Raw genomic sequence first — 17,260 nt, forward strand, 5'->3', positions numbered from 1 at the left:
TATCTAGAGAAGTGTTTCCCAATCTGTTCCTTAGGGACCCTCAGGACTGCATATTGTTATTGCACTACACTAGCACGTCTGACTCATATAAGTCAAATAACCACCAAGCCCTTGATTAGTTTAATCAGGTGTAATCGAAGTTCATGTAGTCAGCAACTGATTTTTCCTACCAAACAACATGACATTTCAGCATTTCAACAACTTTCCACAGATGCAAAAATCTTCCCTTAACAGTTGATAATGGTGCATGAAGAAGGCAATAAGTTACCTCCTCATGAACATAGTGCCCTGTCAGGAGGTAATAAGTTACCTCCTCATGAACATAGTGCCCTGTCAGGAGGCAATAAGTTACCTCCTCATGAACATAGTGCCCAGTCAGGAGGTAATAAGTTACCTCCTCATGAGCATAGTGCCCTTTCAGGAGGCAATAAGTTACCTCCTCATGAACATAGTGCCCTGTCAGGAAGCAATAAGTTACCTCCTCATGAACATAGTGCCCTGTCAGGAGGTAATAAGTTACCTCCTCATGAGCATAGTGCCCTGTCAGGAGGTAATAAGTTACCTCCTCATGAACATAGTGCCCTGTCAGGAAGCAATAAGTTACCTCCTCATGAGCATAGTGCCCTGTCAGGAAGCAATAAGTTACCTCCTCATGAGCATAGTGCCCTGTCAGGAGGCAATAAGTTACCTCCTCATGAACATAGTGCCCTGTCAGGAAGCAATAAGTTACCTCCTCATGAACATAGTGCCCTGTCAGGAGGTAATAAGTTACCTCCTCATGAGCATAGTGCCCTGTCAGGAGGCAATAGGTTACCTCCTCATGAGGCTAAAACATTAACTCAATATAACTTTGTCTATCCTCTCAAACATCTCCCCTCTATCCCCTTCCATTACATACAGTCTCTGACATGGTGCAAATGAATAATGAAGAAAATAAAACTAAGAAAGCTTTTATCATATTAAAATGGAATGGCGGGCCTCCATTACACACCATATATTTAGGGTCTCTAGAGGGGACGTTTCAGGAGTGGATTGGAGTCGAGAGTCAAACTCAACTTGGATTGGAGTCCCATACCTCTGCCCTTTACACCAAGGGGACATGCCAGAGAGCATTTCCATTTGTCTTATCGGAACCCTAATGGAGGCATGAAACCATCAGGCGGACTGGCCAACACAGATATCCTTTTGGCTAGACTGTAGCATCCCAAGGCATGTTGTCCCGCATAAGAAGGCAGACTGGCAGGCTGGCATGCATGGTACAGCAGGCACAGAGACAGCCTTAAGGGCAAAATGCCTTGTTATTAATCACTGTCTGGAAAGGAAGATTAAGGATGTGTTTTCCCACAGTTTTTGACAATGCTGATGTCACACTGAAATATATCAGAGATTGTAGACATTTCTAATGGGACAAGGTTGCCAATGTCACATTGGTGATGTGTAGATGGAGAAGATCACAGTAATTTGGGTTGACAGTCACGTTTTAATGCCATGTCTCTGTGAAGTGGTGCCTATAACAATGTCCCGATCTGCAGGTGCTCCTGGAGTGGCCTACCGACCTAGCGGTCAGCCCCATGGATAACTCCCTGTACGTCCTGGACAACAATGTGGTCCTACGAATCACTGAGAACGGGCAGGTCAGCATTGCAGCAGGCCGGCCCATTCACTGCCCTTTGGCCGGAATGGACCGTGGAGGTCAAAGGGCAGCACTGACGCCCCTGGAGTCTGCCATAGCCATCGCCGTGTCCTACCACGGCGCCATCTTCATCGCCGAAACTGACGAGCGGAAGCTGAGCCGAATCCGAACTGTATCCGTCGATGGTGAAATAACCCATCTGGTGGGGTCGCCGTCCGACTGCGACTGTAAGAACGATGTTAACTGCGATTGTTACCAGACGGGTGATGGCTACGCCAAAGACGCCCGTCTCAACGCACCGTCCTCTCTTGTCGTGGCACCCGATGGCACCCTGTATATGGCAGACCTGGGCAACATCCGCATCCGGGCGGTCAGTAGGAACGGGCCTGTGTTGACCTCCAATGCCAACACCTTCGAGGTGGCATCGCCGGACGCCCAGGAAGTGTACGTCTTTGACACCAATGGTACCCACCAACACACCGCCAGCCTCATGACGGGTGACTTGAAGTGTACCTTCAGCTACAGCACGGAGAACGACGTAACCGCCATGACCGATAGCAACGGAAACACCCTGAGAATCCGCCGCGACCCTAACCGCATGCCTGTGCGCATAGTCGCCCCTGACAACCAGGTCATCTGGCTGACCATGGGGACCAACGGTGGGCTGAAGACCTTGATGGCTCAGGGCCAGGAACTGGTGCTGCTCACCTATCATGGTAACACTGGCCTGCTGGCTACCAAGACCTCTGAAATTGGCTGGACCACATTCTACGAGTGAGTATACAGAAGTAAGAGGGTCTGATTCCTGCAATGGCTGAATAGACCTTCACTTTTTGGGGTGATGAGAGTCTGACTAGATAATTATATTTGAGTAATATGAAGAAATAGTCATTGATCATAAGGTAAGCTAAATAAGTTACTGCTTTGCACTTAAAATTTACTTAAATTGATATTATACACTGCTCAAAAATGTTTAGGGAACACTTAAACAACACACTAACTCCAAGTCAATCACACTTCTGTGAAATCAAACTGTCCACTTAGGAAGCAATACTGATTGACAATAAATTTCACATGCTGTTGTGCAAATGGAATAGACAACAGGTGGAAATTATAGGCAATTAGCAAGACACCCCCAATAAAGGAGTGGTTCTGCAGGTGGTGAACAACAGACCACTTCTCAGTTCCACCTGTGGATGTCGGGCCCTCATACCACCCTCATGGAGTCTGTTTCTGACCGTTTGAGCAGACACATGCACATTTGTGGCCTGCTGGAGGTCATTTTGCAGGGCTCTGGCAGTGCTCCTCCTGCTCCTTCTTGCACAAAAGCGGAGGTAGCGGTCCTGCTGCTGGGTTGTTGCCCTCCTACGGCCTCCTCCACGTCTCCTGATGTACTGGCCTGTCTCCTGGTAGCGCCTCCATGCTCTGGACACTACGCTGACAGACACAGCAAACCTTCTTGCCACAGCTCGCATTGATGTGCCTCCTGCTGTAAACAGTTTCGGCGATGTTTACAGCCCAACACCGTGCAGGATGTTTGGCATTTGCCAGAGAACACCAAGATTGGCAAATTCGCCACAGGCGCCCTGTGCTCTTCACAGATGAAAGCAGGTTCACACTGAGCACATGTGACAGACGTGACAGAGTCTGGAGACGCCGTGGAGAACGTTCTGATGCAACATCCTCCAGTCATGGTGTGGGGTGGCATTTCTTTCATGTGCTCGCCATAGGTAGCCTGACTGCCATTAGGAACCGAGATGAGATCCTCAGACCCCTTGTGAGACCATATGCTGGTGCGGTTGGCCCTGGGTTCCTCCTAATGCAAGACAATGCTAGACCTCATGTGGCTGGAGTGTGTCAGCAGTTCCTGCAAGAGGAAGGCATTGATGTTATGGACTGGCCCGCCCGTTCCCCAGACCTGAATCCAATTGAGCACATCTGGGACATCATGTCTCGCTCCATCCACCTGTTGCACCACAGACTGTCCAGGAGTTGGCAGATGCTTTAGTCCAGGTCTGGGAGGAGATCCCTTCAGGAGACCATCCGCCACCTCATTAGGAGCATGCCCAGGCATTGTAGTGAGGTCATACAGGCACGTGGAGGCCACACACACTACTGAGCCTCATTTTGACTTGTTTTAAGGACATTACATCAACGTTGGTTCAGCCTGTAGTGTGGTTTTCCACTTTAATTTTGAGTGTGACTCCAAATCCAGACCTCCATGGGTTGATACATTTGATTTCCATTGATCATTTTTGTGTGATTTTGTTGTCAGCACATTCAACTATGTAAAGAAAAAACAATTTAATAAGAATATTTCATTCATTCAGATATAGGATGTGTTATTTTAGTGTTCCCTTTATTTTTTTGAGCAGTGTATTTTCATCTTGATGTGAAATTGGTGGCAGTCACAGTGACTTCCTTCACATTGACACACACTGGAAAATTTGCCCACAGTGTCATATTTTGACCCTTTGATGTTGCCTACATTCTCTGAAAAAAATGACACCTTTACATTAACTTCTCCATCTATCTTTCAGCTATGACAGCGAAGGCATGCTAATGAACGTGACGTTCCCCACCGGAACAGTGAACAACCTGTACACCGACATCTACAGGGCCTTGACCGTGGACATTGAGAGCTCCTTGACTGAAGAGGAAATTAGCATTACCACCAATACCTCCACCATTCGTGCCTTCTATACATTGGCTCAGGGTAAGCCACACATCTCCTCCTCTCTGTCTTGCTAAAACAAGTACAAACAGTTCAGATGGCCATTTTGAAAGTAGTTATTGGTCATTGTTGCTTGGGTTGTCACGGCAATGTTGAGTAAGATTAAGTCATGTATCATTATGGGTGAGCGGTTTTGACAGAAGACAGTGTAAATGATTACTTCCTCAGCGTGTGGGGTAAGCAGAAACCTTGTATTGTAACTCTTTGTCCACTGTATTGAGCTATTTATTTAATTATTCCATTTGTTGTAGTTCTATAGTTATGTTTTAAATGTTAATCAGTTTTCTACCAGTGAGTAGTTATTTTTTTGATATAGGTGGCAAGATTTCCCTGAGTATCCACAACAATGATTTAGAGTTACAATACTTAGTACAATGTTATCATTTATGACCCTGTCTTTTAAACATTTCAGATCAATGTAGAAGCAGTTATCAGGTTGGCTATGATAACTCTCTGAGGATCACCTATGCCAACGGAATGGACACCCACTACCAGACTGAGCCCCACATCCTGGCGGGCACTGCCAACCCCACGGTGGCACGGCGTAACATGAGTTTGCCAGGGGAGAGTGGGCAGAATCTGGTTGAGTGGCGCTTCCGCAAGGAGCAAACCAGGGGCAAAGTCATTGTTTTTGGGCGCAAGCTAAGGGTGAGTTTACCTTTATTAATCAGAGTTTCATTTATCTGTAAGACATGTTGTTCACTAATTTACTGTATATTAACCGTGACACTTACCTGAAGTGTTGACCTACAGCAAAATAATTGAAATGCCTCCCTGGATGCATCAATGACTAATCCTGGAGTTGCGTGTGAGATATGAGCATACCTGATTTCAATTAAATGCAGTAAAATAGTACCTGCTTCCAAATTCCCAATACCCTATACTGCCAGTATTCTTCTCCAGAACCTGCCAATGAGATTTACAATTGACGTTATGAACTTAACTTGGGTAGTTACTTTCCTTAACAGCAATTTTGGGTTTAATCGTTTCTGAGCAAATGCCAGTGTCTCTCAGTTTAATGAAGCCCTTGAAGGAGCTGTTCATCTCCTCTCACTGACTGCCAAAGAGCGGCAATCACACTAAATGCTGTTTTTAGGGCACCAGACAAAATAATAAGTGCACTCTCCGTGACTCTGTGACTTAAAAGTCTGTAGCATAGAATTAGGAATTAGACTACTAGAATTGACATGAACCTTCTTATGGTGGAATACAAGGTCAGCCATTTTGGTAAGGGAGTTGGGAGCTACCTAGTCAATAATTTGTCAAATTTACTGCCAATAGGCCAACATTTCATTCAAACAATGCAGTCAATGCATAGCCATACACAGGATTAAATCAGTTGTTGACAAGTTGTAAATGATATTGTACTGATATGGTATCATATTATAACACTTACAGCTTTCCAAGAAGACAACATTAAGACATTTATGGTATGCTTGCATATATTTTAGAGGCTATTTCTAAATCAAATTGATATAAAACTTTTGTATACTGTATTTATAATTATATGACAATATTTTAGGTTAGTATACAATTACTGATATATCATATGCCTTACTTGTATTTTCCTGCTTAAGTAAGAGAATGAAATGCATCACCTATGCCTCTACTGCAATTCGGACTGGTTTGGATTTCTCCCAATGGCTGACATTTTCATACCATTCTGAAACTTTGAGGGTTTGTGACATAGCCCCTCTAGTAATCTAATATGATCTCTATGGTCTGTTGTTGTTTTTGCTTGGCTTTGATTCAATACACATACCAACTAATAGGTGAATGGACGGAACATTCTATCGGTTGATTACGACCGTACGCTGAGGATGGAGAAGATTTACGATGACCACAGGAAGTTCCTGCTGAAGATTATCTACGACGGTGCGGGCCACCCTGTGCTGTGGGTACCCAGCAGTAAGCTGCTTCCCGTGAACGTCAGCCGGAGCAGCAACGGTCAGATCAGTGCCCTCCAGAGGGGGCAGACCAGCGAGCGGTTGGAGTATGACGCTCAGGGACGCGTTGTGTCCAGATTGTTTGCTGACGGGAAGACGTGGAGTTACACATACCTGGACAAGGTGAGGGTTGAAGTGATTCAATAAAAGGATTTGGTTTCTCCACTGGTCGCTCAGTGCACAACACAAATGGATGATGAAAGTAATTGTGTATAGGAATGCAGGCCTCATACACACTTTGCTTAACTCTTCCCTGTTTTGGGGACTTGCGTGATATTTTCGCTTAAAAATGTATATGTGGTCATCATAGATTGAAATGTATTGCATTTTAAAAAATCTTTATTTAACTATACAAGCCTGTTAATAACAAATTATTATTTTCAATGATGGCCTAGGAACAGTGGGTTAACTGCCTTGTTCAGGGGCAGAATGACAGATTTTTACCTTGTCAGCTTGGGGATTTGATCTTGTAACCTTTTGGTTACTAGTCTAAACACTCTAACCACTAGGCTACCTGCTGCCCCTGCATTGAGCAGTAGCCCTGATTCTCACGGACACAGGAGTATGTATGTGTCTTCTGCTTTTGTGAAGCAGGATGTGAAATCTGACACCACTTGAAGAGGAACTGTCCCTCCTACCATTTAATTCGCTTTCTGACTGTCCATCAACTCCTGGCTGAAACCTACATCACAGCCACTTATATCGTAACGCAGCAGGAGAGAGTGATTTCGTTGCTGTAGTGCATTCAGAGATCTATTTATACCAGTAATCTAAAATAATTAATAGATAAAAAATAAAAACGTTCTGTTTGTCATAGACGGACAATATTAATATGAGATGAAAAGCGAGTTCCTATCTAGTTCAAAAAGCCAAGATGGAGCTCTGTCAGACGTTCAGAGATGTGATGGAGGCAGATGTTTTGATCAAGAGAGACCTTTAGAAAATATGTATTTTACAGTTATAAGGAAGGTGAAATCTTATATTTAGTCATTTTTTAAATTGATTATACTATATATAGAACATATATAAGTCATGTCAAGCCTTATTCATACAGTTTTGTTGAATAGGAAATAGACCAAAAAAAATAGTTCATATTTTCATTTTTCTATCATATTTGTACTGTGTACTTATTAAGCTTGTGTCCTTAAGTGCCTACACCAGAAAGGTGAGATTTGACCCTTTCTTGGAGTATGCAGCATTACTATTATAGTTATTGTTTATGGCCCTCTCATGATAAAAAATTACTTTTGGGGATTACTTAGATTATATTTAGTTACTTTTCAGAGGTTTTAAGCAGAACTTCTAAACCTCACACACACACACACACACACACACACACACACACACACACACACACACACACGGTACTTGCCTACATTAGAGTTGCTCATTATGGTAACACCTCCACTTTAAGAACAGAACTCCTCGCAGAACTTCCCTAAGAACAGAACTCCTCGCAGAACTTCCCTAAGAAAAATGCATGTCAAAAATGTTATAAATTGATTTGCATTTTAATGAGGGAAATAATTATTTGACCCCCTAAGATCTCACCTTGTGGAGTTGCAATGATCATGACAACGGTGAGGAATCAACCCAGAACTACACAGGAGGATCTTGTCAACGATCTCAAGGCAGCTGGGACCATAGTCACCAAGAAAACAATTGGTGACACCACTACGCCGTGAAGGACTGAAATCCTGCAGCGCCCACAAGGTCCCCCTGCTCAAGAATGCACATATACATGCCCGACTGAAGTTTGCCAATGAACATCTGAATGATTCAGAGGACAACTGGGTGAAAGTGTTGTGGTCAGATGAGACCAAAATGGAGCTCTTTGCCATCAACTCAACTCGCCGTGTTTGGAGGAGGAGGAATGCTGCCTATGACCCCAAGAGCAGGTGGCCTAGCCAGTCTCCAGACCTTAATTCCATAGAAAATCTGTGGAGGGAGCTGAAGGTTCGAGGTGCCAAACATCAGCCTCAAAACCTTAATGACTTGGAGAAGATCTGCAAAGAGGAGTGGGACAAAATCCCTCCTGAGATGTGTACAAACCTGGTGGCCAACTACAAGAAACGTCTGATCTCTGATTGCCAACAAGGGTTTTGCCACCAAGTCATGTTTTGCAGAGGGTTCAAATACTTATTTCCCTCATTGAAATGCAGATCAATTTATAAAATTTTTGACATGCGTTTTTCTGGATTTTTTTGTTGTTATTCTGTCTCTCACTGTTCAAATAAACCTATTATTAAAATTATAGATGGATCATTTCTTTGTCAGTGGGCAAATGTACAAAATCAGCAGGGGATCAAATACTTTTTTCCCTTACTGTAACTCCTGGCAGATCTTAAAATAAGTGAGATCACTTACTGGAAGGCTCAGCTGCAGAGACTTTTCCTCGTGCAAAACCATACAGAGATTTCCTTGCCCTCACTTGGCCCTCCTTGTGCTCATTACAAGACAGGGAGAGGCCATGTCAACAAAGAAACACGAGGCACACTGAAAGCTTTAGGAGCTCAAGTAACCAATGGCCCAATGAAAGCACTTCTAGCATCCAAAGTGCATTATGAATGAACTCTGAGTTGCCATGGATTTGCCATGGAGTTGCCATGGAGTCAGAAATAAACATGTGTAGGTTTGATGCAATTGTTTAGGCTATTTTGTGAGCTGGTGGTGTGCATATATATTTATTTGTAGTCATAAAACAGCAATAATTAGTTTTTTCTCCCTTTCCTCATCTTTCCTCTAGTCGATGGTGCTCCTGCTCCATAGCCAGCGTCAGTACATCTTCGACTTTGACTCTCAGGACCGGCTATCTGCTGTCACCATGCCCAGTGTGGCCCGCTACACCATGAACACAGTCCGCTCAGTGGGCTACTATCGCAACATCTTCCACCCGCCTGAGAGCAACGCTTCTGTAGCAGTGGACTACAGCGAGGATGGCCTCCTGCAGCGAGTGGTGCACTTGGGCACGGGCCGCCGGATCCTGTACAAGTACCGACGGCAGAACAAGCTAGCCGAAGTCCTGTATGACAGCACGCGGGTCAGCTTCACGTACGATGAGATGGCAGGCGTGCTGAAAACGGTCAACCTGCAGAGCGAGGGCTTCATCTGTTCAATCCGTTACCGCCAAGTGGGCCCCCTGGTGGACCGGCAGATCTTCCGCTTCAGCGAGGACGGCATGGTCAACGCCCGCTTTGACTACACCTACGACAGCAGCCTGCGCGTTACCAGTGTGCAAGGTGTCATCAACGAGACGCCGCTGCCCATCGACCTCTACCAGTTTGACGACATCTCCGGCAAGGTAGAGCAGTTCGGCAAGTTTGGCGTCATCTACTATGACATCAACCAGATCATCTCCACGGCCGTCATGACCTACACCAAGCACTTTGACGCCCACGGCCGGATCAAGGAGATTCAGTACGAGATCTTCCGATCCCTTATGTACTGGATCACCTTCCAGTACGATGACGTGGGACGATGCACCAAGAGGGAAATCAAGATTGGGCCATTCGCCAACACCACCAAGTACGGCTATGAGTACGACGTAGATGGCCAGCTCCAGACGGTCTACCTCAACGACAAGGTCATGTGGCGCTACACCTACGACCTGAACGGCAACCTCCACCTACTGAACCCAGGCAACAGCGCCCGCCTGCTCCCCCTGCGCTACGACCTCCGCGACCGCATCACCCGCCTGGGAGACGTGCAATACCGCATGGACGAGGATGGCTTCCTCCGCCAGCGAGGTTCCGAGATCTTCGACTACAACTCAAAGGGCCTCCTGGTACGCGTATACAGCAAGGGCAATAGCTGGACCATCCAATACCGCTACGACGGCCTGGGCCGGAGGGTGTCTACCAAGAACAGCCTGGGGCAGCATCTGCAGTACTTCTATGCAGACCTGAGCTACCCCAGCAGGATCACACACGTCTACAACCACTCCAGCTCTGAGATCACCTCCCTGTACTATGACCTGCAGGGACACCTGTTTGCCCAGGAGATCAGCAGCGGAGAGGAGTACTACATCGCCTGTGACAACACCGGAACCCCTCTGGCCGTATTCACCAGCAATGGCCTCCTGATCAAGCAGGTCCAGTATACGGCGTATGGGGAGATCTACTTTGACTCCAACCCGGACTTTCAACTGGTGCTGGGGTTCCACGGGGGGCTCTATGACCCACTGACCAAATTGTTGCATTTTGGTGAGAGGGACTATGACATTATGCCCGGCAGGTGGACTGTGCCTGACATCAACACCTGGAAACGAGTGGGGAAAGAGCCAGGTCCTTTTAATCTCTACATGTTCAGAAACAACAACCCCATCAGCAAAGTACATGAAGTGAGAGAGTATGTCGCAGGTAAGATATTTCTTGTCACTTATATTCTATTTAGTAACATTTATTGTGCACGTCGTGTAAACATGTTATTTAAATGTGCTATTCAAATGTTGAAATCTTTGAACATACTTAAACTGGTAATGCATGCAATCATGCCAGCTTATTCATGACAACTAAGACATTCATTACTTATGATAAAACATTACCATATTTTCTATTTTGACATAACCACGTCATTAAATATTTAGTATGACCTTGATCTTATTTGTCCCATGTAGATGTGAATAGCTGGCTGGTGACCTTTGGGTTCCATCTACACAACACCATTCCTGGCTACCCAGTCCCAAAGTTTGATCTGACCCACCCATCTTATGAACTGAAGAAGAGCCAGCTCTGGGATGATTTACCAGTTGGTTTCATATTTTACATTATTTCAATCACTCCTTTATTGTCCTGCTATTTGTGATCCATATATTAGAGAAATGTAAAGTAGCCAGGTTGAACTTTATATTCAAAATATGTAACCTTTATTTTACCAGGGAAGACGTATTGAGACCTAGGTCTCTGTTTCAAATGTGCCCTGCCCTGCACAATACAACACAAATATACACGCTATACACAAAATATACATATATACAGTATTCACATTAAAATCCAAAAACACAGTCATGGGAAGCACAAGTAAAATGTCACAAATCACCCAGAAAACAGTTATATTCCTTCACAAATAATTCCCCAATCAGTACTCTAAACTGTCCGAACGGCACCAGAACATTAGATGAAATGTATTTAGATTTTTTTTCCCAGCAATACAGTGCATTAAAACTAAAACTAAAAGCAGATTTACCTAGCTAACTAAAACATTTACAGCTGCGCCATACAGGTTGAAAAAATAGTTTGGAGAAGATATTTGATGTACCGATTCTATGGCACATAGTTTATGAATATAATATGACACATGTTTTTTTGTATAATATCAATTATTATACAACATTCTTGCAACCAATAGAATGTTATATACAGTTGAAGTCGGAAGTTTACAAACACCTTGGCCAAATACATTTAAACTCAGTTTTTCACATTTCCTAACATTTAATCCTAGTAACAATTCCCTGTTTTAGGTCAGTTAGGATCAACACTTTATTTTAAGAATGTGAAATGTCAGAATAATAGTTGAGAGAATGATTTATTTCAGGTTTGATTTCTTTCATCACATTCCCAGTGGGTCAGAAGTGTACATACACTCAATTAGTATTTGGTAGCATTGACTTTAAATGGTTTAACTTGGGTCAAACATTTCGGGTAGTCTTCCATAAGCTTCCCACAATAAGTTGGGGGAATTTTGGCCCATTCCTCCTGACAGAGCTGGTGTAACTGAGTCAGGTTTGTAGGCCTCCCTGCTTGTACATGCTTTTTTAGTTCGGCCCACATATTTTCTTAGTAACAGGGTCAGGGTTTTGTGATGGCCACTCCAATACCGTGACTTTGTTGTCCTTAAGCCATTTTGCCAAAGTATGGAAGTATGCTTGGGGTCATTGTCCATTTGGAAGACCATTTACGACCAAGCTTTAACTTCCTGACTGATGTCTTGAGATGTTGCTTCAATATAGCCACATAATTTTCCTGCCTCATGATGCCACCTATTTTGTGAAGTGCACCAGTCCCTCCTGCAGCTAAGCACCCCTACAACATGATGCTGCCACCGCCGTGCTTCACGGTTGGGATGGTGTTCTTCGGCTTGCAAGCATCCCCCTTTTTCCATCAAGCATAACAATGGTCATTATGGCCAAACAGTTCTATTTATGTTTCCAAAAAGTATGATATTTGTCCCCATATGCAGTTGCAAACCGTAGCCTGGCTTATTTCTGGCGGTTTTGGAGCAAGTGGCTTCTTTCTTGCTGAGAGACCTTTCAGGTTATTTCGATATAGGACTTGTTTTACTGTGGATATAGATACTTTTGTACCTGTTTCCTCCAGCATCTTCACAAGGTCCTTTGTTGTTGTTCTGGGATTGATTTACACTTTTTGCACCAAGTACGTTCATCTCTAGGAGACAGAACGCGTCTCCTTTCTGAACGGTATGTCGGCTGCTTAGTCCCATGGTGTTTATACTTGCGTACTATTGTTTGTACAGATGAATGTGGTACCTTCAGGTGTTTGGCTGAAGGTACCAGACTTGTGGAGGTCTACAATTTTTTTCTGAGGTCTTGACTGATTTATTTTGATTTTCCCATGATGTCAAGCAAAGAGGCACTGAGTTTGAAGGTAGGCCGTGAAACATCCACAGGTACACCTCCAATTGACTCAAATCATGTCAATTAGCCTATCAGAAGCTTCTAAAGCCATGACATCATTTTCTGGAATTTTACACATTTTTTAAAGGCACAGTCATCTTAGTGTATGTGAACTTCTGACCCACTGGAATTGTGATACAGTGAATTTTAAGTGAAATAATCTGTCTGTAACCAATTATTGGAAAAATTACTGTCACGCACAAAGTAAATGTCCTAACCGACTTGCCAAAACTGTTGTTTGTTAACAATACATTTGTGGAGTGGTTGAAAAATGAGTTTTAATGACTCCAACCTAAGTCTATGTAAACTTCCTACTTCAACTGTTTTTGGGGGATACAACCATCCCAGCTCTGCAGATTTAGCTGCGAATAGACAGAATCATTAGATCACTTGTTTTGGTGCTGCCCATATGTAGCTGGTTTTTGGTCGCAGGTTCAGGAATGGCAGAAAAAGTTGAACATTTACTTGAAGCTAACTCTGCAAATCTGCAAATAGATCTTCTGGGTGATTTGAAAAGTCGTGGTCAATCAATCAATAATATAATAATACTCTTAGCAAAAATGTTTATCTTTAATTTACAATCTGTAGAAACTATGAGAATAGAAAGATTCAGAACTTTTGTGAAACATCACAGCGGAAAATATACTGTATGGCAGCTAGAAATCAAATCTGGATGGTCTTCAGAGAGGGATGGTAGGGGTAGAGAGTAGCTGAAAGGTGGGACTAAAAGCAAACAATAGATAACAAATGTAAAATATACTGTTTCCACAAAATGTATATAGTATGTATAAGCAGGAAGTAGAAAACAAGTATTTTTGTCCATTAGTTTACTCCAATTAAGGGAGGGTGGTAGGGTTAGGGAAAAATATATCTAATTTAAAAAAATATATATATACAGTACCAGTCAAAAGATTGGACACACTTACTCATTCCAGTGTTTTTCTTTATGTGTTATTATTTTTTACATTTTAAAATAATAATAATAATAATAATAATAAAATAATAAGACATTCAAACTATGAAATAACACATATGGAATCATGTAGTATCCAAAAGAAGTGTTAAAAACAAAATATATTTTGTGTTTTAGATTCTTCAAAGTAGCCACCCTTTGCCTTGATGACAGCTTTGCACACTCCTGGCATTCTCTCAACCAACTTCATGAGGAATGCTTTTCCAACAGTCTTGAAGGAGTTCCCACATATGCTGAGCACTTGTATATGGGGGATTGGAAATGATACAGACAATTTCATTGATAGAAGCCACAATTTATCTGCAATATTAAAGATGATCTAGATAAGACAGACGTTTATGAAGTAGGGCCTTGTAAGAAAACCGTGAGTAATGTAGAGATATAAAAGAGCATAGCTGTCTGCTGGATGAATATCAACCACTATGACAAACAAGCAGTGGAAAAAGAAGCATGTAATCTCTTCTGATCTACAATTATTTATTTATTTAATTTCTTTTTTATGTTTGTAATTTGCATCACATTTAATTGGACAGCGTTTTCATAGGAAGAAGTACAAATTGGTTTCCATTTATTATTTAATTCATTTGGCACAGTAGCAAATAACTTTATTGTATCCAGTTAACGTTTTCTGCTGTCCAAGACAATGTGTTATATTTGCCCTTGCAGTACACATTCATAACACAGATATAATTATACTGTACTTGTAATACAAATTCACAAGAAATACATAGACATTTATACACACTACATATGTGACGTTACCACTTGTCATTGTTAACATAATCATCATTCAATGCTTACTAAGCTGTCAAGAATTGCCTAGTAATCATTATATGATAAAAATCCACAATGGCATTTGACCTTGATGTAGCTTTATCTCACTTCCTGGTAATACAATTATCTTGCAGGCACTGTTTGAAGCCTGCTTCTGCTCATGAATGGACTGCAGTGTGAAGTTCTGCCATGCTCAGACATTAACGTTTCACTGCATTCTCTTCACAGTCCATCTCTGGGGTCCAGCAGGAAGTTACCAGACAGGCGCATGCCCTCCTAACATTTGAGCGGCTGCCGGAGGTCAATGCGGGCCGAGGCCGCCGAGGCGAGAAATCTTGGTTATGGTTTTCAGCCGCCCAGTCCCCTATCGGTAGGGCCGTCATGTTTGCCATCTACAAGGGCACCGCCCACACTCACACGCTCAACGTAGCCAACGAGGACTGCATCAAGGTGGCCACCGTCCTCAACAATGCCTTCTACCTTGAAGACCTGCACTTCACTGTGGAAGGCTGCGACACTCACTACTTCGTCAAGCCCGGCCTGCCCGACGGCGACTTGGCAACACTGCGCCTCACCAGCGGCCGCAAGACCCTGGAGAACGGTGTCAATGTCAGCGTGTCCCAGTCCACCACGGTCATGGACAGCCGGACTCGGCGTTTCGCAGATGTGGAGTTGCGGCGTGGGGCGCTTGCGCTGCATGTGCGCTATGGCTCCACGGTGGACGAGGAGAAGGCCCGCGTGCTTGAGTTGGCCCGCCAGAGGGCGTTAGTGAGTGTGTGGGCCAGGGAACAGCAGAGGGTGCGGGATGGCGAGGAGGGCGTCCGCCCATGGACAGAGGGAGAGAAGAGGCAGCTTCTGAGCAATGGGAAAGTGCTAGGGTACGACGGATACTACGCACTTTCCATCGAGCAATATCCGGAGTTAGCGGACAGTGCTAATAACATTCAGTTCCTACGGCAAAGTGAAATAGGGAAAAGGTAACTAACTATTGTGCACTTGCTGCCAAAAAATACTTTGAATGGCCTGTTTCAATAGAGGCGTGGCGACGGTGGGAACGAAAGCAACAATAGTGGCATGGCCAAAGATTAAATATAGCTATGTCCGAGTGGGGTGTGTGTTTTTGTAAATCATATGGGATCGAAAGCAATGCTGTGCAATGCTGTTAAACAGGGGACTACTACAGAGTAAATGTATAACTACGCCAAACCTTAATATGGGCAGTGACAAGATGTACCTCTGTAGCACAAACTGATTGGACTGTTGACTCTCAACCAGGAGCCAGGAGAAATAGTAGTGTTTTGGGAAATATTTAGTCTTTTTTTGTCTCTGTTTTTTACTAAGTGTTGTCTGCTTAAAATTAAAAGAAAGTATTTAAAGGTGAAATGAAATGTTTACATACGCATTATATCTGCACTTCTCTGGAAATATGATGTATGAATTTTTACTCTTCAATCGGCAATGTCCATTACCAGATGTTTGTCTTGAATCGATGACCTTTCAATTTGAGGTTTCGTCTCACTCAGTGACCATCACACCTAACATGTCGGAATTGAGAAGCACTCCCTTTGATAAACCCTGGCTCATACCCCTTTGTGTTGCTTTTAAAAGGGACATCATAACAATTGACATATTATACAAAATATTTGTTTTGTGCATCTGCCTTGGTAGCAGATCCGGGCAAAATATGTATGAAGGAAGTCTGGCACAGATACTTGTCTTGTCCAAGCACAGGAACACCATGTTTTGTAAATTATGAGTTTTATTGTTTTGTTTTCTATGAAATTGATTAACAGACCATTGATGATTATACCAAGTAATTTATGTTGTGTTTATACCTTGTAAATAAAATCTAAAACCTTTTTTTATATATTTTTTGTATTATGTTACAGAAGAAACGATATTGGATATTGCATCATAATGCGTCTTTGAATTATGAAATGTAATTTAGAAGTCTCTGCAAGATTTTGTTGCATAAGGTATGAAATATCCTGTCAAGGAACAGTAAAAACAAAATCTATTTAAAGTGGTACAGACGATCACTATATACCACATTCAGTGAAATATTTGCTCCTTGCGTGTTGATCACGCATAATGCCTTGTGACTTGGCCCCTGTCCAATAAATATTTAATGAACACAAATAATTAATGAATGCATATCCCCCAAACAAGTTTGTCCAAATATAGAATCCATACATGTTAGCAGCTATCATAACTTGTGTTTTGTATAATTAATAAGATCATGGATTAAAACTGTTTCTTTCGAGTCAGCCATTTTCATTTGTCATTTGTTCTAATGAAATGGTAGTACCGTAAAATACCAAGTCTTTACTAAAGATGTTTACTAAAGGCGTTTAGAAAGTGTTCAATGAGACCTTAATTTCCTAAATGCGTGCCCTAAAATGATTAAAACGGCCAAATTCTGCTCCTCTTTGAAGTCAGCTGTTTGTAACAGTTGAATTGAATTGTTTAAATTGTGACAGAACCGATTTGTGAGTGTAACAAACCAGGATTTTTGACAAGACCCCTTAACACTGATGGCTTCTATCAACTTCATAATCCTAGGGTTTCG

At 42.9% G+C, this 17,260-nt stretch overlaps 1 protein-coding gene across 3 annotated transcripts in view; it reads left to right on the top strand.

Moving 5' to 3' along the window:
* Positions 1-16,958, top strand: part of si:dkey-237h12.3 (teneurin-3) — a 165,036-nt gene extending 148,078 nt beyond the window's left edge. For 2 of the 3 annotated variants that reach the window (XM_036943051.1, XM_036943052.1), the window contains 7 exons: positions 1,533-2,407; positions 4,174-4,349; positions 4,780-5,015; positions 6,140-6,436; positions 9,060-10,671; positions 10,929-11,059; positions 14,920-15,672. In XM_036943051.1, the coding sequence (XP_036798946.1) occupies positions 1,533-2,407; positions 4,174-4,349; positions 4,780-5,015; positions 6,140-6,436; positions 9,060-10,671; positions 10,929-11,059; positions 14,920-15,672 (4,080 nt within the window). Of the gene's footprint in view, positions 1-1,532; positions 2,408-4,173; positions 4,350-4,779; positions 5,016-6,139; positions 6,437-9,059; positions 10,672-10,928; positions 11,060-14,919 lie in introns of all 3 variants that reach the window. The other variant, XM_036943050.1, reaches the window with a different exon arrangement.
* The last annotated feature ends 302 nt before the right edge of the window (positions 16,959-17,260 follow it).

The sequence above is a fragment of the Oncorhynchus mykiss genome, chromosome 14 (assembly GCF_013265735.2).
Source record: "Oncorhynchus mykiss isolate Arlee chromosome 14, USDA_OmykA_1.1, whole genome shotgun sequence".
In the NCBI taxonomy this organism is placed as follows: domain Eukaryota; kingdom Metazoa; phylum Chordata; class Actinopteri; order Salmoniformes; family Salmonidae; genus Oncorhynchus; species Oncorhynchus mykiss.